The 26189-nt window shown below is 41.0% G+C and overlaps 1 protein-coding gene across 4 annotated transcripts; it reads left to right on the top strand.

Moving 5' to 3' along the window:
• Positions 1 to 2787: 2787 nt before the first annotated feature.
• On the top strand, positions 2788 to 25934 carry LOC127953796 (histone-lysine N-methyltransferase SETD1A). Of its 4 annotated transcripts, none has more exons than XM_052553103.1 (21): positions 2788 to 2951; positions 3861 to 4005; positions 4114 to 4212; positions 4311 to 4581; positions 5727 to 5851; positions 7538 to 7785; positions 7874 to 9590; positions 10813 to 11805; positions 12293 to 12463; positions 12947 to 13034; positions 13117 to 13280; positions 14074 to 14113; positions 14590 to 14788; positions 14883 to 14935; positions 15318 to 16651; positions 19700 to 20090; positions 20311 to 20489; positions 20665 to 20775; positions 22300 to 22419; positions 23266 to 23403; positions 24110 to 25934. In XM_052553103.1, the coding sequence occupies exons 2-21, from the start codon at positions 3868 to 3870 to the stop codon at positions 24281 to 24283; spliced, it is 6753 nt and encodes a 2250-aa protein (XP_052409063.1). In that variant the 5' UTR covers positions 2788 to 2951; positions 3861 to 3867; the 3' UTR covers positions 24284 to 25934. The 4 variants fall into 4 exon arrangements, with proteins under 4 accessions (XP_052409063.1, XP_052409060.1, XP_052409062.1 ...); XM_052553100.1 differs by having other exon boundaries at positions 14590 to 14797; XM_052553102.1 differs by lacking the exon at positions 2788 to 2951 and adding an exon at positions 2972 to 3213 and having other exon boundaries at positions 14590 to 14797.
• The last annotated feature ends 255 nt before the right edge of the window (positions 25935 to 26189 follow it).

Here is a 26189-nt window from a genome sequence, read left to right as displayed (position 1 = left end):
TTTTTTTGAAAACCGTTGTTTAAAATTCTAAACTTGTAATGTAAAATTACTTTATTTCAACATCTTTTTATCCTATCTAAATGCTTTATCTATGGCATTAAGACGAAAAACAAACAAATGGTTTTTCTCTAAATTAATATTTTGTTTAAATTCAGGTTTATTATAGTCAAGTAAAACAAACATTTATTACTTCTCATTTACCGAGAGTCATTTAATAATAAATTCACTTCATTTCCGGTGTTAGCCAAGTTTCAATTTAATTTTCATTTAGTTTAAAATATAATTGAATAAAACCTAAATTCCTAAAAAAAAAATGACAACAAAATAAAAAAGAAAATATAAAAACAGAAACAGTCAAAATATCAATAAAACTGATAATATATAACCATCAAATTATACTAAAATAATTACTTAAAGATGAATGCCTTTAAGTTTTCCCAACAGTAATTTATTTATAGTTTAAATAATAGGAAGGCATTTCACTGTCAAGTGACAAATGATGGTGAGCTTGAGGTGCGTCCCAGTTACTCAGTGCACAGTTGTCTATAACATACCTGCAAACTCAGGAGGACTGAAAAAGGTGACAGATCCCCCCCATAGAAGAAAATAAATTTTATACATCCTATTCAGTCATTATCTGCCAGCACCATTATTTAACATGCAAATAAGATTGATATATAAAATGGAGGAGAAACTGATAATCGTTGTTGCTGGGTTTCCTATCATTTATGATATGACGTTATTTTTTCATTCAGAAAGAATTCAAAAGACCAGTTACAAAAGAGAGAGAGAGCCCCGGCCATGCACCGTCTTGCTCTCTCTCCCTCGTGCATATTAATCAAAATAATTTTTTCCCCGACGGTTATAAAAATGCTGTCATTATAAAGGTGTAAAATGTCATTGATGAAAATAATGACGAAAAGTACTCGTAAACGAAATTAACATTAATGCAGTGGAGAAGTTAACTTAGCCTTGCCAAAATCCTTCACAGTGACATTGAACTAACATTGTAAGCTAATAACACAATTTGCTGATCTTACTAGCTGACTAGGCGACACTTCCATTATAACGTTAATGTTAAACATGTTAACTAACAACAACGTTAGAGAAAACAATTATATTGTTAGCAGCTAACAGCACTTACCTCAAAACTAATGTCAGTGTCCAAAGTGTGAATTCATCCGCGGGAAAGCTGCCGCTATCTTGCCTGTGATTGGCCAAATGACTCGCGTGCAGTAGGTTCTTGAAATAGGGAGACTTAGGTCTCTGCAGAGCAAAAGTGGGCGTTTATCACCATGTGGGTGTTTTGAAACTGCTGGGTGTTTCTGAATCATGCAATCTAAATGATCCCCCTTACCCAACCCCACCCCTAAACCTAACGTCACTATTACATCAACTAATCAGGTATCATAGTGTAAAAACACCTTGATCTCGTAACTCCCATTACTTTCCTGCAGAGACCTATACTTGGAAATAGGCGTGAATAGGCGCGAATTCATTCGCGGGAAAAGCTGCTGCCAGGGCTTTTTCAAAGAAGACGCTGCTGTTATCTTGACTGTGATTGGCCAAATGACTCGCGTGCAAGTATATCACCAAAGATGTTTGTGAAGAAGACCGCAGAAGACCTACACGATTCACGTGGATGACATTTTCCCATTCAAAACGGCGATTTTCGCCGAAAAGCGACTAGTTTGCAGGTATGAGAGAACCAGAAGGCTATAAAAGTATAACATGACTCCCCCCAATAAAGTTATTTCTAATCAGTCCTAGAACAGTGATACTGAAGGTGAATGAAGGTGAGACCACAACACAACAGTTCATTTCTTGAGGAAGTGTGAACTCCAGCTTGCACCTCAAGGGTGTTGTTGTCAGGTTGTTGTGAACATTGGCATGCAAAAATTAGGAGACAACAAAAGCACAGGTAAAAGAAAGAGATTATACTTACCTACCAGTATATTCACAACCTCATATCGCATTATTAATAGTGCAAAATACCCTTCAATTTTATTGAATAACAAATCAATAAATGTTGAATTACATGTGAGATGTAGCACCACCTGCTGCCCACTAACGTGTAGGGGTATATTAACTTCTGGACAGAGGAACATAAAAATAATAGATGTGAAATGAAATTGAATAATAAAGACTAAAAATGTGATTGGAAAGCTCGGATATTCTCTGACTTGTGTGCTATGTGTAGGTTATAGTGTTTTCTCCCCGTATCTGAAACACGCATGCACCAATATCGTTACAATATGTTGTTCAATGATTAATAATCTCATAATGCCTCGCAGGAGTCTACGGAGTATAAAACATGCTGCAGAGCTACTTTATATATCATAACTTTATATTTCTTTGCATTGATTCATTGTTTATTATATCGCGATTATACTAGTTATTTAGAAATGCGAGTTACATTTAAATTATTTTTTATTATTAAAGCTTTTTTGCAGCTCGTTTTACTCCCAAATTATCGGTTGTAGTAGTAGCGCATAACTCCTCATTTATAAGCACCCTTTTTCTAAATTTGTTGTTCTTACCGTTTAATAAAGTACAAATTATTATAAATCTGCTGTGCAATTGTTTTGCATCTTAACAAAGGTCTTGTGAATAGAAAAAAATCTTTTAAGCACAGGCAGCTATTTCAAGTACGCACTTCGATGACGTAAAAATTAAACGTAAATGCAGATTCGCTTTAAAGAAGTCACGCTTACATAGGTCAAAAATATTTAGAGCAGTTCTGAGAAAACTAAAGGCACGAAAATAGTTTAATGTCAATGTATATTACATTTTTTATTTTTATTAGAACAAATACCCACAATCTATTTCAACGTTATTGGACAAATATTAGATAGCAACAGTCACGTAGCCGGGAATAATGTGGAAAGTGCGAGTGCCAATGCAGCGGTTAGTATTTCTAGTGACTGATGGCGAGCAGGCGAGGCTCTCAGGTTAGTTACGCGATGGCCGCTTACTGTATTATGTTATTCTTTTCAGTACACTTCATTTTCTGGCGGATTTTAAAGACGTATGCTGCATCGATATAGCACCGGAATACAAGCGGTGCTGCTTTAGACCAGATTTAGGGCGCATAGTTCAAAACGGAGCCAAATTTGAACTGTGGATTGTGTGTTTTTCTGCGCCGCTGCAGGCCTAGCGTTAGCTGTAACGTTAGCGAGCTAACGATCCTCCCCGAGACGCGCGCACCGTGCTGTGAGTCCTTTGGTACGCCGTATAGCAATAATATTTTTTCGTTTTTGGGAATTGGTTTGATTTCGTTTGCTAGAACTATATTTGGCATTGGTTTACTATCACATCATTTTGAAGTTGAAGTTCAGCTAGCTCGCGCTGGGTGCAGCTAGCAGCTTCAGTGTTTATGTTAGCTTGTTGTTGTTGCTGATGCTGCTAGTCGGTGTGTCAGATAACATTTCTAATACAAAACTGCAGTGCTTTAAGTTTATTACTCCATTATCACTACGGGGAGCCTTGCTTTTACTTTCCACGCTCTATTACGTGTGATAAATGTGAAATTTAAAGTTGAAAATGGCATATTTATCTAACTCCAATATAAGGAACGTAAAATTAGCTTGACATATTGACTACAAAATATCAGTCAGTGCCTTAATAAAGAGGTGACAACAAATTATAGCTCCCCAAACAGAGACCTCTTTGTGTGTGTTGTATGCTTCTATTGTTTTGATGATTACAGTGAGGTTTTCACGATCATAGTGTCTGCTGCTCTTCTGCATGTTGACTCTGAATGTCAGATTAAATGAGTTTCTCTTACTGTGACTTCACCACGAGTCGTTGAGTGCTGTGAGCCTCTGCACAACATCTTGCTCTGGTCTCTTTCTCTGCAGTGATAGCATGGATCCGGACAGTGGGGCGGACACCCAGCGAACTCTCAGTCTGCAGTGGAAGAGCTATAAGCTCGTACAAGACCCAGCTCTCCGACGGGTAACTCAGAAAATCTACAGATATGATGGGATTCACTTTAGTGTACAGGTACGGACATGCATTATAATACACATGGACTGCCAAACAGAGCACAATTGCACACAAAAGTTCATACTTATGTAAAGTATTATGTCTGTGTGTTCTGCTTATTTTTAGGATTCAGGATTCCCGCCTGTGGGGGACTTGCGTGATCCAAGACCCCGCAGAATCTGGTCTAGACACACAGAGCTGTCGCTGCCAGTGCCCAAATTCAAGGTATGAATCTCTTTTATTATTTTCTGGTGAGCACTTTGTGCTTTTCTGTTTTTGTAGTGTACCTACTAACCCCTTTCTTCATTTCTTGTTCTTGATAGTTGGACGAGTATTACGTAGGTCCCATACCACTCAAGGAAGTGACGTTTGCGAGGTTGAATGATAACATCAAAGAGCCGTTCCTGGCCGAGATGTGCGCCAAGTTTGGGGAGGTTGAGGAAATGGAGATTCTGTTTCATCCCAAGACTCGGAAGCACTTAGGCTTGGCCCGCGTCCTCTTCACCAGCACTAGAGGGGCCAAAGACACCGTCAAACACCTGCACAATACTTCTGTCATGGGAAACATTGTCCATGTCCAGCTAGATATCAAAGGTGTGCTTCTCTCCCGATTGTTTTGGATCATTAATATTTTGAAGTGCTGTTAGGAATTTCAGGGTCAAGGATGTTTTGTTTTGGGGAAAATGCTTTTATTCAGCAAGGGTGCATTAAATTGTTCACAAGTCACAGTTAAGACTTTGGTAGTATTACAAAGGATTTTTATTTCAGACAAATTGTTCTTTTGAACTTTCAGTTAGCCAAATGTGTCTGTCATGGTGTCTATCAATAAATGTACAACAGCACAGCTGTTTTCAGTGTTGCCGATTATTTAAAAACAATGTATTGAGCACCAAAGCAGCATATTGCAATGAAAGTTTATGTAACACTGAAGACTGGCACACTGGCTGCTGAAAATTCAGCTTGTCAATCACAAAAATAAAATATAATTATGTCTCACAGTATTAAGCCTTATTATTAACCAAATAAATTCCGCCTTGGTCCAAAGAGAAGTCTTTGAAAAACATGATTAGATATTAAATCCTGATTGCTCTTCTTTCGCCCTGGTGTCATTTTAAATGACTCTTGTCTTCTTCTAACTCTCATTAAAAATTAATCTTCAAAACCACAAATAATTTAATAACATTATTAAATGTAATCTTTAGAAAATCTCTAAAAGAGTATCACTTTTTCATCCTTTACATTATTCATTTGTAGCATTTAAAATGTTTGGTTTTACTTTAGGTATTTATCATACATTTATTTAGATAATATAGAATAAATAGTACTATCCTGAAGAAGGCTGCGTAGCTGAAACGTCTAGATCTACACTTTCAACAATTTTAATGACTTAGCCCAGAATAATGAAAGCATTTTTATCTTTATTATATGAGTGCCTTGGAGTATTTAATCTTTCCAATTTCATATTTACCTCCAATTATCCAAAGAGCCCCGGTGTCTACCTCAAGAGACCAGAGCAGGATTCTCGCCTTCTGTTGTTTTGCAAAAATTGTAATATGTTTGCATCCCTGCTCGCAACGAAATGTCCAAATTCAGTTTAGATCGATGCTTGTTTATATCCTCTCATCTCTTAATTTCTTGAAAATATGGAGCATAGTGTTAACAAAAAGTGGGAATGTCCAGCATTGCATGAAAAAAATACACAACACTGTAGTTAAATTTATATTGTGTGTGTCTTCTAGGCCAACAGAGGATGAAGTACTATGACTTAATAGTGAGTGGCTCATACACCCCTCAGACAGTGCCGACTGGAGGCAAAGCCCTCACTGAGAAATTTCAGCCCCCAGTCCCGACTCAGCCAGATACGGTGAGCACACAGACGTACCTTAGCTCAGCCACACTGGAAAAAAAAAACGCTTTGCTTTCCTATAAGAGTGTGTGCGGTTACCAGCCAGAGTTTCTTGGCGTCCTTGAAGAGCAACGGCCTTCCTTGGATCAAGTTGTCTTGTAGTTTATTCTGCACATTACAGTCACTCTCAGATACCCCGGTCCATGTTTTTATCTTGACCAGAAGTGGACCACAACATTTCTGAAAGACAAATAGCCATCACGCCCCTCAGTGCTTTCAGATTTTCCAAATGTAGACAAAACTGTTCAGTAGGTAGAAGATGGCTGCTGCCATTGAGACTTTTCACTTATTATTGATTGGCCTCTTTTTACCTTGTGTTACCAGCATTATGATATTTAGTTTCCATAACTTAGCTGGAGGAGTTTTGGATTGCTTTAAATAATGTTTCCTTCAAGAGATCAATTATGGAGCCACACCCTTGTAATAAAACAATATTAGGGGATTCAGTTGTCATGTTGAAAGATTTTTTTGTCTTGATTTGATACCAAGGGCTTTTAATTGCTATCTTCCTAAACATTCAGTTTAAGTCAGCCAGTCAAAAGTTTGGGAATTTACATTTGAATTTTCTCTGGGTCCTGTTTAGAACAGTATTTACCATATTTGTATTAGAAATGCAATGGAATTTAAAGGATTGTTCACCCAAAAATGATTTACTCACCCTCAAGGCATCCTAGGCACGTCTGACACTCCTCTTTCAGATGAACACATTCTGACTTATATTCGACATTGTCCGGTCTCCTCCAATCTGAATAATTGCAGTGAATGGTGCCCCCGTTTCTGAATCAGAAAATAAAAAGTATCCATCCATCATAAAACTACTCCACACGGCTCCGGGGTCTTACTTTTTTGTTTGGATTCAGAAACAAGGGCACCATTCACTGCAGTTATTCAGATTGGAGGAGACCGGACAATATCGAATATAAGTCAGAATGTGTTCATCTGAAAGAGGAGTGTCAGACGTGCCTAGGATGCCTTGGGAGTGAGGAAATCTTTGACTATTTTAATTTTGGTTGAACAGTCCCTTTAAAAGGAACGATGACGCTGATAAAGATAAGTATTTTCATGGCTAATAGCTCATATATTTTAAATATTAAGGTTGCTTTTGTAAAAAATACAGGTGCTTGATGTTAAATATTAGGCTCAGTTTTTTTTTTTTTTTTTTTTAAAGTGTCATTCACACTAAGTCTCTATTTATTTGATCAGAAATACTGTAAAAGAGTAATGTGAAATATTATTACAATTGAAAATAAGTGTTTGCGGTTTTAATATTTATAACAGGTTATTTGGATATAATTTGTGATCAATATTTGTGGAAACCCAGATTGATAAATTTTTCAGGATTCGTTGAATAGAAATTTCTAAGGCGCATGTTTTTTGAAAGAGAAATCTTTGTATGGTAATGTAAATGAGCAAAACACTACAAACTAATACTGAATGAGAAATATACATTTTTAGATTACATTAATACTGTTTAAAGATAGAATTTAAGTGATTGTTAAATGATGAAGATCCTAGAAATCTTGAAACTACATATTTGCAGTATCAACAAATACCAATAATGGAAATTTTTTTTTATAACTGATAATTTTTTTTATCCTTTTTAAATGATTCGCTGATATTGAATGATTTTTTCTCTTTTGTTAGTCGTCTGATGTCCGGCGGAGGCTCTCCACAGATCAGATGGCAGCTCCTGCTGCGCCTCTAAACTCTGGCAGCACCACCCCCTGTTCTGTGGACACTGGATTTGCAGACCAGCGCCTCGACACCCCTCCATCCTCACTGGGAGGAGCTTATACACCGGGCTCCTCTGCTTCTTCACAGGGTGGCGGCACCCCTTACACCCCTCGCTCTGGAACCCCTTTCTCGCAAGACTCGGGATACTCAGTGGGCAGGTTGGTTTCCAGAATAAAATGAAACACTGATTAGAAGTTACTTGGTTAAGTTTCTTTAGAGATTTGAGAAAACATCCTTTTCTTTCAGGCACAGTGGCTACAGCGGCACTCAGAGTTATCCCCAGCAGGATATGCTTCCATCTTCCTCCTGCTCCTCTTCAACAGTCTCTTCATCATCAGGATTTAAGCCCCCTCACTTTCATGACGACTTACATGCTCCACCTCCGCAAGAGCCCTCCATGTTCCACAGGGGTCGGCCGGGATATCCTCCTTCAGCGCCCTTCAGACCTAATGAACCTCCCTATCCGTATCCCACTGTTGGAGGTTCAGGGATGCACATGCCTCTGCATCCACCAATGGCACCTCTAGGGGCTCAGTTTGAGCCACCACCGCTGTCCGACAGAGATAGAGACCGAGATCGAGAAAGGGGACACAGGGATAGGGATCGGGAGAGAGACCCAGGAGGGCGCTATGGAGGTGGGATAAGCTCCCGACGTTCCTCTTACCACTACCAACCGGAAACAAACTCCTTGTCCACATCCAAATCCTTCCATTCACATCACTCGCATCATGCTGATCGGCGGGAGGACAGGGACGGCAGGGGCTACCGGCGCGACAGCTCAGGTTCCCGCTCAGGAGATCACGGAAGGCATCGGAACCACCATCACTCCCACAACCACCACAGCAGCGGCGGAGCGGGAGCGAGCCGGCGGAGGAGCAGCCGAGACCGGGAATGGGAGCGAGACCGAGAAGGAGACTATAACAGCTCCGATCCACGTTATGGAGGCCACTCGAACTCTAGCCAACACTCGTCCAATAGCCTCTCGCCTCCCTCTGCCACCTCTTCTTATGGAGGAAACTCGTCGTCTAAAGACCTGTCCCCCTACGACACACCTTCTTCCTCCAGGCTAGAGCCCTCGCCGGCCTTCCGTCCTCAGCAGGGTGCAGGCGAGAGGGGTTTTGGGATGGGAGGAAGCATGGATAATGACTTCCGTGCTCATTCTCACCACACGCCCCTGGCGCCGCCTCCTCCACCTCCTCCCCTCCCTCCAGCCTCCGTCATCGCAGCCGCTGTGGCTGAAACGCTCGGCTCTCTTGATTTTGGTCAGGACAGTCCCCTACGAGAAGAACAGTGGACCAAACCCAAGCGCTATCCCAGCACCCCGCCCCATCCACCTCGGACACCTCCGACCTCCTCGCCTCCTCACGTCTCAATCCCGTCATCCTCCACCTCTCCATCCTCCACCTCCCTGCCTCACCACCTCCCGTCTTCGACCGCATCCCTGTCTCCGCCTCCTCCTCAGCGTGACTCCTCCCCGGAGCCGGACTCCACCAATGAGAGCCTGCCGTTCTTGCACCACAGCAGCAGCTTGGACTCGCGTATTGAGATGTTGCTGAAGGAACAAAAAGCCAAGTTTTCTTTCCTTGCCTCAGATGATGAGGACGATGAGAAGGAGGAGGACAGAGAGGGTGGAAAAACAGGAGAGAATGCAGACGGTGGGGGAAAGAAACTCAGAGAGGAGAACGGTGAAAGGCCTAGTCATAAAAGACAAGGAGAGATGGAGGGAGGCCAGCAGAGGAGGAGAGGAGAGAAAGATGGACGCCGCAGCAGGGGAAAGAGGCAAGGGGGTGGAGTCAGTGAAGGCAGGAAAACACCTCCAGAGGTGGCCTCTTCCACTCCCACTACGCACAGTTTGGTGTCAGAGTCTCTTCAGGGCCAAATGCCACCACCTCAGGAGGAGCACACAACCTCTGACTCACACAGGGCTCCACACACCCCACCCACCTACAATGGAGAGGCACAGGTGAGACCTCCTTGTTACATGGTATCATTCACCTTATTTTTTGAAAATAAGACCAGGTGCTATCATTTGTAATTTGCTTGTTGATTCTGGTGTCTTGAGCCACCATTTCCAGGTTTGGACACTATCGGATCCCGAAAGCATGCATCAAACAGTGCATGTGTTTAATCATGTTTTTCCGTGGTACTAGCAAAAAAAAAAAAAATTATTCAAACCTTTATCTCCATTCGGAGTACAAGAGTGATTTGTCGTTTATCAGTTTATCGTTAACCTAGAGACTGCGGTGTACACCAGACATCTTAAAATCTAAACTTAAATGCTTGATGTGGATGAAGAGTACTCCTAAATGACTGTTATGCTTGGAATCCATAATAAAACCAAAAACATCAAAACCTCAAGACTCAGCCAGCAGATAGCATCTAATTAATCACAAGTCTGTGCCATTAACAAAAAAAAAAAAAAAAAAAAAACTTCTCCGTTGAAAATTGTGAAGTGTTGAAGTGAATATATTAATGCTAGATTACAAAATGCTCTTAGATTTTTTTTTTTCTGTGGCAATGCTCAGCAACAAACAGTAAGGGAGACGTTGCCTCTCATCCTTTTTTAAAGCTGATGTGCTTATATATTTTGCAGTTATAACTATGCACTGTTATTATATGGTTCGTTGTGTTTATTTGCATTAGCTTTGCTTTTCTTGCCATTCATGAGTCATGACCCTATCAGAACAGATTGCGACCCATTATTGGTAATACAAATTTTTTTTTTTTTAAATATGAAACCGTATTATGTGCAAAAGTAGCTTCATGACTACCTTAAAAGGCCCATAAGACTTTAATTTATCTTTGAAACAAATTAAGTTACTTTCATTGAAATCCAATTCACTTGCTTATTTGAGATTTAAAAACATCTTCATCTTCGTTCCAAATACAAACCATTTTCTAATAGTTTTGGAATGCATGAGGGTGAGTTAATGATGGAGGAATATTTTTGGTGTACTCTCACCGTTGAAGTCGCATTTTATTTTTATAAACTTGTGTAGTTCTGTTAACAGAAGTGAAACATGCTTTTGCTCTTTTTCATGCTCTGGTAGGCTCAGGCATGGTACTTTCTGCTGTCTGAGAGTAATATTGCTCCGTTTCGGTGCAGCACTATATTTGTTTCTAGCTTGAAAATCCCCTCTGCCTCCAGTGTGTTTAACATGTAATCTTCACATCCTCCTCTCCAGCCTTCACCTCACTCCTCTGGGGAGGATATGGAAATATCTGATGAAGATGACAATGCCATCACCACAGCCACCTCCCATCCCGCTGCCTCTTCATCCTCCTCACCGGCCACCTCCTCACAATCTGCCCTCCCCTCCCAAACCCCAGACCCCTCTGCGAGTCCTGTCCCGGACACCAGCCAGCACTTCAGCGCCGCCATGCCACCTCCGCCCATCCCGTCTTACCCTCCCCACCTCCCACCCCCACCTCTGCCCGGCTTCTCCCTGCAGCCCCCTCCACCCCCCGGCTTACCACCTCCGCTTCCTCACATGGAGCTGCACCCAGAGTACCCTCCTCCCCTGCCGCATCACATGTACGACTACGCCAGCTCCATGGAGCTCATGAGCCAGTACTGTGGAGGGGCACCCATGTCATTCCAGATGCAGACACACATGCTCAGTCGCCTCCACCAGCTGCGAATGGCCTCCTCCAACAGCTCTACGGTAACCCCTGGAGAAGTCCCGCCTGCCTCTGAATATCCCCCGTCATTTCACCTCCATTCGATACCACCTCCGCCGCACCACCCACACCACCCATACATGGACCAAGATGGGAATGTTGCCACCCACTATGACCAGGACCACCGCTACATCCCACCTCACTTACCATACGCCTACCCGGACCCTCACGCCGCACAGCTTCCGCACCATCACACCATCCCGCCTCCCCACAGCCCCTGGCCTCCTCACCTGCTGCCCCAGCAGTTTCCTTCCCACTATCCTCCACCTGGCTTCAGCACAGTGCCTGGCTTAGACGGAGAGCTGTACGGAGTGGCGGATGACCAGATGGCCATAATGGGCCACAACCCCTACGAGTCAGTAGTGCAGCAGGTACTGGCAGCTTTGATCGAGGAGATGAAGAACATCATGCAGAGGGACCTGAACCGCAAGATGGTAGAAAACGTCGCTTTTGGCACCTTCGATGAGTGGTGGGACCGCAAGGAACAGAAAGCCAAGGTAACTTCAGAGAGTCTTCTAGATGTGACAATGGACAACAAAACCATTCTTAATGCTCATTTTGAATAAATAAGCTTTCCATTGGTGTATGGTTTGTTAGGATCGGACAGTATTTGGTCGAGATAAAACCATTTGAAAATCTGGAATCTGAGGGTGCAAAAAAATCTAAATATTTGGAAATTTGCATTTAAAGTTGTCCAAATGAAGTCCTTAGTAATGCATATTACTAATCGAAAATTAAGTTTTGAAATATTTATGGTAGGAAGTTTACAAAACAAATTCATGGAACATGGTCTTTACTTAATATCCTAGTGATTTTTGGCATAAAATTAAAATCTATCATTTTAACCTCTACAATGTATTGTTGGTTATTGCTTTAAATACCCGTGCTACTTATGATTGGTTTTGTGGTTCAGTGTTGCATATGTTTTTGTGTATAACCTTCGGTGTTCATGAACTGTACCATTTCTTGCTCTCATTTTCTCAGCCATTCCAGACAGCCATGCGGGGAGTTGCAGTGGTGCGCGAGGAGGACAAGAAAGAAGAGAAGACCAGCAACCGACCTCGGGAGCCACTCACATCTCTGGTAGACTGGGCCAAGAGTGGAGGCATGGAAGGTTTCTCCCTGCGGGGGGCCTTGCGTTTGCCTTCTTTTAAGGTGCTTGAGGTTATTTACCAGCTATTAAACATTTAGAATCTATTTATGACATTCATGTATGATTGTCACAATTCACCCTCTGGTGACCATCACGTGGAGCTTTCAAACTGGTCATAAAGCTCTGGGGATTTTTACTCTGTGGGTTGAACTAACAGCCTCCACAGCAAAAAATATGAATGTTGGGATTCTGTCTAATTCACAAACTCTAACACACATAACGCCTATCTATGTCTCAAAATATGAGGAAGGGGATATATAAATTCAGGGATGTGTCATTTGATAGAATAGCTACCATCAAATACACATTGAATCCGAATTATCTTCACAACAAACCAGCAAAATAAAAGTTTGGTTGACCTTGAGGAAATTATAACAGAAATCAAAATTTATTGCAATTGCATTGATAAGACTGGCGCACTTTATTACCATGATTTGAAATAATCTTGTGAAAAAGATGTTACTAATGAGGAATATGTTGTTCAGGTGAAGAGGAAGGAGCCTCAGGAACTTGTGGAGGGTGGTGAGCTGAAGAGAGCCAGGCCTTCGACTCCACCCGATGAGGAAGATGAGGGTATGTCACTGATGCTATGTTGTAAAGCTGGATTAATAAAGTGACCTTAAATTCTAATTGCTGTGTATTTTTTCTCTCTCAGACTCGTATCAGGGCAAATCTGCCGACACTGCTGCAGGAAGAACAGAAGAGAGGCGTGTGGCAGACAGAAGAGCAGCCAGGAGAAGAAGCAGAACAAAGGCACGCAAACCATATGACCTGGACAGTGAGGGAGAAGAAACATCAGATGGTTCTTCCTCAGAGAAGGTAGGTTTATTTACCATTATGTCTGTAATTTTTGTGTGTCTGTGTAGTAGTGGGCATGGACTGGTTGGGAGCATCCCATCCACTGCAGCTAGAAGGGTGCATTCACCCAAAAATAAAAATTAGGGCATAAATGATTTACCCTCAAATCATCCTTGGTGTATATGACTTTCTATTATTAGTTATTTAAAAATTTGTCTTTGATTTAATGTTTTAATGGCACTCAGCGGGTGTAACAGTGCATAAGTCCAAAAGTAGTTAAATAAAAAGCGCTCATCCATTAAAAAAAGTGTCTCAAATGGCTCTGGGGTGTTAAAGTCCACCTAAAGCGAATCGATGCATTTTTGTAAGAAAAATAACCATATTTAAAACGTAATAATTACAAGAGCTGTTTGAAATTATGACCAACTTAACTAAACAAACTTTTAATATATAATGTTTGTGTGTGTATGGCAATTAGGTGATTCTTTATCTACAAATGTAAATATTTATAGGCTCATTAAAATATTAATAAAATATCATCAATATTAGATCCACTGAACTTGTCACAATACCATGTGTGATGCCTGTGAAGGCAAAAATCTGACAACAGTGGTCAGTAGTTTTGTAGAGTGTTGCCCTTCTAAGATCTGGTTTTGAATCTTATACTTAGCTGTTGTAGTTTCACTGAAGAATGTCTAGATGGCAGCATTTCTTTTTTTTTTCTTCAAATGCTGAGGGGAAGTCCTCACGACTGTCAGCAGATGAGTGAAAGCATGTTATTTCAACTACTGATTCCTTGTTCTTTTATTTTTAGGAGGAGGATGAAGACAGTGACAAAGTGGATGAGTCCGAAGGTATGCAGCTGTCTTGTTTTGTCTTTTGTACTGTGCTCATTAATTTGGCCTGTTGTTGCTATGTGCACTTTATTTCAGGCTTTTATGCATTTATGCAATCATATCTTGAATCTGTATCTTGCAATTTAAAGCCCGTTCACACCAAGAATGACAACGATATTAGCTTCCACACCAACGAACGTATCGTCTGTTTATACTAAGCACACACTCGTCTGCTGCTTTAAATTCTCCAGCTCGTGATCCCAGGATTGATTCTGATTGGAGTATCAATATTTTTATCATCAGCTGGAAAAAAAAATAGTTCTGAAAGTGATTCCAACAATATTGTTTCTCTGGGCGTTTATTGTTATAGCTGTGGTGTGGACTATTCTTTAATATTGAGAAGGAGTTTTAGAACCTTATATCGTTATCTTTATAGTTATCGTGCTTAGTGGGAACGACCCTTAACTCTTTTCTCTATTTCTCATGCTTCTCAGATGAAGCCCTTAGTGCAGACAGTGATGGCGAAAGCATTTCTTCCTCCTCTTCCGAGAGCTCATCATCATCATCCTCAGCATCATCATCTTCCTCCGATGAGGAGGATGAAGAGGACGGTGAACAGGCCATTGAGAGTGAATCATTGGACACAATGGATGAGTCTACGATGGACAGTGTGACCGCTATAGATGCAGAAAAGTATGATGGGTACGTCCCTCTTTGAGAACTGATATTGAGTAGGAAGTTGTGTCTTCACCAATTCATTGACATGCATTATGTCTGTTTCTTACAGGGACAAAGCAAATCTTGACCAATCATCAGTGACTGCTGCAGAGATCAAACAAGGTCAGTTAAAGATCACTTTTTACAAAAACTAACCGAAATACAAGGGATAGTCTGCCTAAAGATGAAAGTTGTTTCACTTACTCATGTCGTTACAAACCTGTTTGATTATCTTTTTTTTCTACAGAACACAAAAGATATTTTGATCCAAACAGTTTTGTTTCACATTGAATTCCGTTGTATTTTTTGTCCTTGTAATGGAAGTTAATGGAACAAAGCTGTTTGGTTAGAGTCATTCTTCAGAATATCTTCTTTTGTGTTCCACAAACAAAGTCAGTCATACAGGTTTGGAACAACGTTAGGCAGAGTAAATTGTTTAATATTCCAGAATTGTATTTTCAGAAGTGTGCAGTTTAGTTCACTTTATTTTTCCTTTCACTTCCAGAAGGAGAGAAAACGGCTACAGCTGTGCCTCCATCCTCCCCTTATCCCCGTCCCCCTTCACCCATTCTCCTCCTTCCCCCACTCAAGAAACGGCGCAAGACCGTTTCCTTCTCAGTGGAAGAGAGCGAGGTCAAGCCCTCCATTCTGTCACCTTCTGCTCCTTCTCCATCTCCCACTCCTGTCTCACAAGCTTCAGATAGTCCTACTTCCTCTTCTCCCGTAAGCACACCCACAGCAGCTGCCTCCTCCAAGCCCACCCCGATACTCCTTCCGTTTGCTTCTCGTCCTAGCGAGAATAACGCTCTGACCTCCCCTGCTTCCCCTTCCACCGTTCTTACCATCCCTCCACCGGTGCGTTCCCTGCGGCTTGATGAGCCCAAAAAGAGTCCAGGTCTCCCTCCATCCCCACAAACTCCCACAGCCAAAAACTCCTCCAAACGTGGCAAAGACTCTCCCAGAACGCCCCCGACGCCCGTCTGCCTCACTGTCCAGAACCTTCCGCTGGACCATGCCTCCATGGTCAAAGTGGCATACGAGGACCCCGTCCCTACTCCAACCATGCAGAAGGGTCGTGCACGTGGTCGCTCTCGGACACTCAGCCAGTCGGCTTCCGCCCCTCACCTGCATCCCTCTCTGGAGGAAGAGGAGGAGGATGAAGAGGAGCTGGAGCAGCGGCTGAAGCTCAGGGAGCAGCTGGGAGTGTCCAGCCTGCTGCAGCTGGCCTCTGCCCCCAAGCCTGACCTGTCGGTGCTGGCCGATGTGGCACTGAAGATGGACCCGGAGGCAGATATCGACTCGGAAGAAACCGAGACCTCCGATGAGGCAGAGGAGCACAAGCTGGAGGAAGAAGAGGGAGACTTCTTCGCCCCGCACCCACGCCAACCACTCCCGGATCCAGAGGGTCTGTTCGTCATGCAGGAGCACAACTATTCCAAAACTCCTGCCCCTCTGCACCTCACGTCTCCACAAAAGAGGACGAAACAGGACCCCACCGTCCTGCTCCCTGCCGACCTCAACCAGCACGGTGTTCAGGAAGCCCCCGAAGAGGTCATCGGGGATGCTCTAGCCGCAAGAGGAGTGGCCCCAGAGATATACGGGGACCTTTCCGGGATGGGCCTGCTGTGTGATGCCAGGGAACCGGCTGAGACGCAGACCAAGACACTTGGCCCACCGCACAAGAGGAAAGGATCAATTAGCATTGAGATGGAGATGGAAGAGAGTGGGAAAGGGAAGAGCAAGAAGAGAAGTAGGAAGGACAAAGAAAACGAGGAACTGCAAATCTCTAAGAGACAGAAGGAGAACCAGATCAAGAAGCAGAGGAAACGGAAGTTAGAGGTATGTGTATCTGTCTGGTTTTCATTTAATAACATGTTGCAAAAGAATTCACCCTAAAGTAATTTTCGTATGAGGATTTTGACTTTCTCAGCATGTAGTAATAAAACCTGAATAAACTGATGTTGTGGGTTATTACCGTGTTGCATTTATTGCCAGTAGAACAGAGACAAAAATAAAGTCAGATGGGGTAACTAAAGAATTTTCTTATTGAATGTGAATGTCATTTGAAGAATTTTTTTTTTTTTTTTTTTTTTCAAACTCCCAGGACTTGACCTTATATATATGCCTTTTCTTTCTTTCTTTCTTTCTTTCTTTCTTTCTTTTTTAAATCAGCAATTTCACACCTTTACTCAAATATATATTATCATAAATTCTCTCTCTCTCTCTCTCTCTCTCTCATATATATATATATATATATATATATATATATATATATATATATATATTAGGGGTGTAACGGTTCACAAAATTCACGGTTCGGTTCGATACGATACACTGATGTCACGGTTCGGTTCGGTTCGGTTCGATACGTTTTAGATACAGCAAAATGTAAAAACATCTCAACTTTTCAGAATGCCGCAAGCGCACCGCGGGTCATGTGACAAGAACTAACCAATCAGCTTCATCCTTTCCCGTAACAACGTTGAGAGCTCAGCCAAGATGAAGGATCAGCTGATCATAGTTGTATATGGATTGCAATTTTGAAATAAATTTAGTAGCAGAGCTACTGCAAGCGATTTTTAGAGCTGCAAATCCATTTATCCTTCGCTGAAATGTCCGCGTCTCATGGAGAGAGCACGTCATTGTTGCTTAGCAAAGACAGACGCCTCATGAGCGCTTCTGCCCAAGCGCTTTGGAAAGGAGGAGAAAGACGCGCTTAGTCTGTTGCAGATGCGACATACCGTTGTTTTTTTATCCACCACTCTCTTGCCATCACCATTATAGCTTAAAGGGAATCCAAAGTGCACCCAAACACCAGACCTGTTGGTTATTGGAGGATCTTCTCATTTCTAGTCTGTTAAACGCATTGGCTATTTTGCAACGAGCCTTCAGCGCGTACTGAGTGAGCGAGCGCCTGCTGAGTAGCCTAACATAAACATATAAGATGGTGTTTTTTTCTTCTTCGGGAGTGTCAGGGGCGTTGCCTGTTACGTTGTTTGGGTTATTGGGCTACCTTGTTGAACGCATATCATTATATTTCTCTCTCTCTCTCTTTTTTTTTTTTCAAATATAATTAATTACTCCAACGAACCGTTCGGTATACATAATGCGTACCGCGTACCGAACCGAAAGCGTCGTACCGAACGGTTCAATACGAATACGCGTATCGTTACACCCCTAATATACATACATACATACATACATACATACATACATACATACATACATACATACATACACACACACACACACACACACACACATACATACATACACATATATATATATATATATATATAAAGATAAAGGGGAACTGACCTACCAGAATGTTTAAGATGTCTCCCTAATAGAAAAAAACCCTGATTTCTTAGTTTGTTGAATAGGGAGGCATCTAAGGATTTTTGGAGGGTGGGTCCCATGGTCAGTAGTTGCAAAATCACAGAGAGGCTCAAAATCACTTCCCAGAACATTCTCGTTCATCATTCCTGGCTGGTGGAATGATCTTCACACCCCTATCAGTAATGTTGAATCCCTGACAATTTTCAAGTGACACCTGAAAACTCATCTCTTTTGATGCTACTTTACTTCATCCTAAAAAAAAAAAAATCATATTTTTTCCTTCTCCTTCTAGCTTGTACTTAATTGAACAATGTCTAAATCATGGTATTGCCATCACCTATTTAAGAAGAATTGCTTTGTTTTCCTCAACTGTAAGTAGCTTTGGATAAAAGCACACTAATATTCAAAGTTTTTTTTTTTTTTAAGTATTATTCTCACCGTGTCTCTATGTGATCAAAATGACTAATATTTTGAAATCTTAAATTTTAAAATAACTGCATTCTACTATAAAAAATATATTTTAAAATGTATTTTATTTCTGTGAGATTGGAAAGAGGAATTTTTAGCAGCCTTTGCAGTCTTAGTGGCCACGTTTACATGCAACCAAATCATCTGTTAGTAATCAAATTGATGGCTCAGTCGGACCGAAATGCCTTCATGTAAACACTTAAATCGAGCAGATTGAACCTGAATGGAATTTCTACCAGATTGGGATGGGTGGTTTCCTTCGAGAGTACATGTAAATACTTGATCAGATTGAATTCAAAACTGAAAGTATTGTGCTGATGTATTGACGTAACGATGAATGACACATGGAACGAGCTGTTGTTTTTGTAGAATGAAATGTCATAAATAACTCGTGCTATTCTAAAATTCTCTTTCCACTCATTGTCTGCACCACAGTGAGGGGGTTACCGTGATTTACTGCTTGATAAAACTAAGCTGCACGGCACAAAGCTTCATGTGTGCGTCGTCTCCTACTTAGGACCTAAAAAGAGAAATGTTAACTCTGTTCTTTTAAACCAAACAAAGATAAAAGAAGCAGTGTTTTCAGAATATTATGTACAAAGAGTGAGACAATCTGCATATTTGTGGAGTGTGTACAGATCCGAAGATCAAATCCAAAATTGAAGCTTTTGAAAAATAACCGCAACATCAACTCAATCATTTTATTTAGTGTTTGAGTAAACACTGCATTGTGATTTATCAATCAGAATGATTGCATTCTGACAAAAAAAAAAGTGTATATATATTATACACAGACACACACATGTATGTTCTCAATGATCTATATACTAGTTCAGTGGCACATTGCATTGTTAATGTAGCACTGTTGCAACAATTTTAACGTGCTGGGATGTTTCAGGCTGTTGCGGTATAACAGTTTGTCCTGCAAACCCACAGAACTTGAAAAGCTTTCAACAGCTCTGTATTGTTGGGTAATAGGGTTGATTGCCAAATAGTGCAAGATTATCCCACCATTTGGTCTGCTTTTTTGTGTGCATTTTGTCTGTTTTCCAACATTTTCCTATCATACTTTATTGTCAGGAATATGAAGAAGACGTGGATGTAGAACAGCTGGAGTCTGGCGAGCTTTCCAGCTCCAGCTCGGAGTCGGGAGACTCTGACTTCGGTCTGGAGAGATCGCTGGAGTTTGAAAAGGAAGAGGTTCGAAAGAGCGAACGACTTTTCCTGCAGGAAGCAGGCTTGACCCCCTCGACTCAGCGGCGGCCCAAACACGTTCCCACCCCAGCTCCCGTACCACAGCCCTCTTACAAGAACCGTAGCGAGTTTGAGCAGATGACCATCCTCTATGACATCTGGAACAGTGGCCTGGACCAGGAAGATATGAGGCTCCTGAAGAGCACCTACGAGAAACTGTTGCAAGATGATCACGGCACCGACTGGCTCAACGACACACACTGGGTCCCTCATACCAATATCCTTACAGCTGCTTAAGAATGAAAATGCAGTTTATACAGACAAACATGTGCTTTAATTAGTGATACAGACGCCAACAGAATTAACAATTTCAAATGTACAGAGTCAGCAAGTATAAGTACATACAAGTAAGAGATTAAAAGACTTCATTTTCACTTTGATGCTTATTTCTAAGTACACTTTACCCAAGTTTTGCTCCCTTAACCTCTTGCCTGCACTCACCAACATCCCCAACCCTCGGCGGAAGAAGAAGGCGGCCGTTGGGCAGCTAAGACAGCATGTCACGGGCTGTGCTCGCAGTGAAGGCTACTATGCCATCAGCCGCAAGGAGAAAGACGTCTACCTTGAGCTAGACCAGCCAGTGACTGTCCAGGAAGCTGGAGACTATGATACCTCAGTAGGTTCACTTTAGGTTTTAATAACTCAAAGTTAGTTTTTTGTTGTGGAGATGTCAGATTTAAATGCACATACTGTACTGATGTTAGTGAAAATAAATGACCTTGTTTAGCATGGACATGGCAGACAGTTTGTGTCCGTCTGAGCATCTCTCTCTCTCTCTGTGTCTGTCATAGGGCTCGAATCGTCTGCTCTCTGAAAGACGCTCCGAGCAGCGGCGTCTCCTCAGCGCTATCGGCACTGCAGCAGTGATGGACTCAGACCTGTTGAAACTGAACCAGCTGAAGGTAAAGGTCTTCAGTTCATTTACACAACCGTGACCTTGATCTATCGACTATCAGCCCTTTTATTACATTGACCTCACCACTCCTTCAATTCCCCTTTGGCTTGTTTTCAGTGTAGTACTTTTGATAAGATCTTCGAGAATGAGTTCAAAGTTAAAAGGTGCTCCTTTTTAAAGCAGTTCTTCTTTGGACCTCCTTAATTGCTTGTTCTTTGAGTAAAGAATGAATGAATGCACTCCGTATGTTTGGAAAGGGCAGACATGTGTCTGGTTGGTTTGTTATACATTATTATTATGTTTATTATATGTTATTTTGCACTTTAATCATCGAACTGGATGTATATGCTTTCTGCTGTAAAAAAAGCATTTTCCAGTCCATTTATCCATTTTATCACAGTTACGATCTGTGTTTGGAGCGGTTACTAGGAGGAACTGTTTAAACTGTCTGTTTGAAAGATGTGTATAGAACAATGTTTAGATGGATAGGAATGCTCTAGCCAGGGGGGTTTTGTGTTAATCTGTGTTTAGTCTGGTACCACTCATGTCTTTCAAGCAAAATCAGTCGGTAGGTTTTTTTTCCCTCACCTAGGAAACTTTTAATTGATCGCAAGTGACCGTAAAGACATTCATAATGTTATAAATTATTTATATATTTTTTTTTAGTTATTTTGAACTTGCTGTTCATCAAAGAATCCAGAAAAAGATCAGGTTCCACAAAAATGTTAAGCGGCAACTAGGGATGCACGATCATGATTTTTCATGGCCGAGCAAACTGGCCGATTCTGATACCGATTTCCCATTTGTTTGGTTTTTTCTTTAGTTTTTGGTTTTTTCTTTAAGCAACAACAACAAAAAAAAAGCTAAGTGTACATTAACAGGATGATTATTTGGTATTTAATAGGCCAAACTGGCTTTTGGCTATTGAAAACAATAACCTTAACCATCTGAAATGATCGGCAGTAACGGCACAGTAAGTAGCCTACATTCAGTACACACACAGATGATACAGACATCAGCATTTAGTTTTTGTTTTTGAATTGGGTTGAAACTACATAGAACTGGCCTTAAATGAAAATATTAACTGTAACCATGTGAAATTAAAGCAGCAACTGCATAGTTCTACAGTCCAACAAACACAATCAACACACATTTAATAAGATGTTACTTAATCAACATTGAGTATTTGTTTTAGTTTTTAAATGTGGTTTTAAATTAAAAAAAGGTCTTTACCAGTGAGCCTTGGTGAGCATAAGAGGCTTCTTTCAAAAACATTCCAAAATCTTGCTGACCCAAAACTTTAGAGCAGTAATGTAAAACATGATGAAAAGGTGTGTGCATAATCCAAATTTAAATACATGGATCTCTCTTATTAAGAATTCAATAACCAACATATTAGAATACTGGTGTTTATACTTTCTGTATTTGGCCAAATAATGGGGTTAATGTTCACATGGTGTTCTTGTGCTTTTAAACATGGCCAGTCCTGAATGTTTACATGTCTTCATGCTTGTAATTCATCTGCCTGCAGTTCCGTAAGAAGAAGCTGAGGTTTGGCCGCAGCCGTATCCATGAATGGGGCCTGTTTGCCATGGAACCCATTGCTGCAGATGAGATGGTCATTGAATATGTGGGACAGAGTATCAGACAGGTATGACTAACAGCTATTAAAAGATCTCTGCTTGGAAATGAGTTTGTTTCCTCTTGAGGAACACATACTTGTTCATTCAGTGGCAGTAACTCCTTGTTCAAGCTCTTGTTCTGTCCAGGCTGGACTATTGCAGTGCTCTCTTGGCAGGTCTTCCAGCCAGTGCTTTTAAACCTTTACAACTAATCCAGAACGTCGTAGCAAGTTACATTTTTAATGAGCCAAAGAATGCACGTCACACCTCTGTTTATCAGTTTGCACTGGCTAACAATAGCTGCTCGCATTAAAATTCAAGGCACTGATGTTTGCCCACAAAGTCACCATCCTTTTGCCCTCTAGAAGCTTGCGTTCTGCAAATGCATATCACTAGTTTGTACTATCCCAAAGAAGCACAAATTTACTTTCACTGACTTTTAAATGAACTGTTTCCTCCTGGTGGAATGACCTGCCCATCTTCAGCAATCAGCTAAAAACACATCTCTTCCATTTCTATTTGATCCTCTAACTCTAGCACTCTCTATTCTAATTCTATTCTTTAAACAAAACCTGCCCCTTTAGTCATGCACTCCATTAATTTACTGCTTTCGGTTTTATTTTTATTTATTATACACTTAACAAAAGTAAAAAAGGCCTCTAACACTAGCCTGCTCTTTTCTTTTTCTATTCAATGTTTTCTTTTTTTATTATATATATAAAAAATTGCATTGCAAAATCACATGTTTGTGATTTGTTATAGAACGATCATATCATTACTCTCTTGTTGATTTCAATTGCTTCCATTGTCACTTTGGATAAAAGCATCTTCTAAATGTAATGTAAATGTAATTGTGTTTGCTGCACCATTTGTAGATGGCTGCAGATAATCGGGAGAAGCGATATGCCCAGGAAGGCATCGGGAGCAGCTACCTATTCCGTGTCGATCATGACACTATCATTGACGCCACCAAGTGTGGCAACTTGGCTCGGTTTATCAACCACTGCTGCACGGTAAGTACCCTCCTAGTGACGCATACATATTCATATATCTCAAAAACCATATGACGTCTGATAAACATATTGCAGCCACTCCCAAAGTCAATAACTGCCACGTTTATATAAACCTACTTTCAGTATACTACATGTACATAGTAGGATAAGGGTTTGGTTTAGAGTTACTTGCAATTATGCATAATTAATTCCCGTTATAAATAGTAAGTACACCTCAAAATAAAGTGTTGGCAAATAATCAGTGCTTTAAGGCTTTCAAGTAGGTCTTAGACTTCCAGACAATTCCTTTTAAAAACCTAATGTCTTTCACACTGACATCGGATAATAATCGTTGTCAAATCCAGTTGTGAATGTCAATGTTTACGGAACTTTTCCAGACCTGCAGATTTTTGTCCCCATCTACTGGGCTTAATTATGCTAATGTATTGCTGATAAGACTTGGATAATGTTGCTTCTGGTCTTCCCATGGTTTATAAATGCCAAAACACGCATTTTGTGTTCTTCCTCAAGCAGCAAATGCAATTTGTATTTGCACCATGTTGATAATCCCCTCCAGAAACAGAAATGGCGCTCACATAGAGCTGTGCTGAACACAAACAGAAATGCATCATCTAAATTTCCAACACTCCTATTGGAGGCCATGTAATTCAAGAAACCTGCACTTGTTCTGCATCTTATTCATGATTTAATGCATCCTCTCTCGCAGCCCAACTGCTACGCCAAAGTGATCACCATCGAGTCCCAGAAGAAGATAGTCATATACTCCAAGCAGCCCATCGGCGTGAACGAGGAGATCACGTATGATTACAAGTTCCCCATTGAAGAGAACAAAATCCCATGTCTGTGTGGCACGGAGAACTGCAGAGGAACCCTCAACTGAAAGTGTCCTAGACCTTCCCCGATACATGACTTGCCAATCCTCTTTCCTGGCCCACAAGCTACTGTTCTCGGCACACAACAATGTAGATCTCAGCACTGCCGCAACACCTCCAGTTCTTTCTCCTCCTCAAGTTTTTCTCTTCTGACCTGGCCCTTAGTAATATCCGGAGGTATTTTGTTCCTCCTGTTGCAGCTGTGTTTGGTGATGTTGTTTTGCCAAGGTCCGTGCTTTAAAGTTGTTCAGCGACTGCACACACACATATTCCGCTCACTTATGCACAACGTCTAACAGTGGCAAACACCCTTAAAGTGCTGGGTCTTTTTCTCCAAGGGCAACTTTTAAAGTCCTACCTAAAAACATGGATTTAAGCCTTCACCCCTGTCGTGAGAGAGAGTATTAATTTGAGTTCATTATTTATTGTCCCTGTTCTGAGCCCTGTTCGCTTGTGTTGTTTATTTAGCTCAGATCTGTTGCTGTAGATTCTTCAGATTATCTGCATAGTATCACTTTTTTTTTTGTTGGCTGTTGTGAAGCTATTTTGGCACGCACATTTCTTTCTAAACTTGCTCAAAGTTCAAACGATCTTAATGTCTCCCTTTCCAGCATGATGTGCTGGTGTTCAAAAATGGTCTAGTATTGTAAGTTTGTTACATTTACTACTACTGTTTTTCACACATTAGTTGTTACAATGCCAGTGCACTGTAAAAACAGTTATTCCAGAGGTCATCATGCACCCGCCATCATTTTAATTCATGAAGTGAGATCCCTTTCGGTCATAGTTTTTAGCAATACATGAAAGACAGGACAGATGAGGTAGTCTTTTTGGCGTGCTGAAATATATGCGCATCGATATTTTAGTGAAAGGATGGCTATATTGATTGGGTTTTCCTTTGGCATTGATATTATTGTAGACCACTGATGAATTGTGGAGGAATTGGGCACATGTTTTGAGACCAAGCACTCTAACTCCACTGCTAAAGAGAATATCATCGTAAAATATGTATTTTCTCATTACTGACTGTCCAAGATGCAAAATTGGGTGTGCATATTTATACATTTCACAACAAAATGAAAGTCCCAATTCCTCTGAGAGATGTGCGTGAGCAGAGTTTCACTAGAACAGATGGTTGTGTTCTGTACTTTCATATTACTGGTTGTCTCTCTCTCTCTCTCTCTCTCTCGCTCTCTCTCTCTCTCTACTCCGCTCTGCCATAAATCTTTTTTCGTTTTTTGTCTTTTTCCTTACTTTGTTAGAGGGCCTTGCCAGCATTCTGTTCCTTTGAAAGGAAAACCTGTAAAATATGTAGATTTACTGCAGTCTTTCAGTAAAAACTGCTCCACAGAAGTGTAACCATAAAAAAACGAAAACGACAAAAAAGTTCAAAAGAATTACATGTAAATATTGTAGAGGTGTTTGTTTCTCGTAGAAACACACCAGTTCTAGTCTGTAAATATGTTCATCCTTTTCCTACTTCCCATTGCAAGAAAATAATTGTACATACCTATCATTCAGTTATTGGTTTTGTTTTTGTTGTTGTTTTTTCTCCCTTTTTAATTTGATTCAAAAGTTTTAATATTATTTGCAATATTTCTCTTGTATTAATGCGTTGGACCCTTTATTAATGGTGCATTAAAATATTTTTTAAAATAATTGCTCCGTTTTTTTCTTCCCCCGCTTTGAAGAGGTTGAAATAAAACGTCTTTGCACAGTTGCTCATGCATGGGTTTGCAAACGACAGGCCGCTGTATCTCTTAAAATAGAGGTATGTCAGAGGTGACTGCTGCTGCTTCTGTGCATTTATATTTGTACGAAATATGACCCATCAAGTTTTGTTACAGTCAGGCATGGGCTCTGCTGGAGCTCCTGCTGCTTGGAAATGAAACCAGAAAAAAAAAAAGATTTGAA

This window comes from Carassius gibelio, chromosome B3 (genome assembly GCF_023724105.1).
Source record: "Carassius gibelio isolate Cgi1373 ecotype wild population from Czech Republic chromosome B3, carGib1.2-hapl.c, whole genome shotgun sequence".
NCBI lineage: Eukaryota > Metazoa > Chordata > Actinopteri > Cypriniformes > Cyprinidae > Carassius > Carassius gibelio.
Note: the sequence above shows the minus strand (reverse complement) of the source record. Positions and strands in the feature narration are given on the sequence as shown.

Coding starts and splice junctions, on each gene's coding strand:
- LOC127953796 (XM_052553100.1), top strand. CDS start 3,868: ATGGATCCGGACAGTGGGGCGGACACCCAGCGAACTCTCAGTCTGCAG. Junction 9,591..10,812: donor CCTACAATGGAGAGGCACAG/GTGAGACCTCCT, acceptor CCTCCTCTCCAG/CCTTCACCTCACTCCTCTGG. Junction 14,114..14,589: donor CAAAGTGGATGAGTCCGAAG/GTATGCAGCTGT, acceptor CATGCTTCTCAG/ATGAAGCCCTTAGTGCAGAC.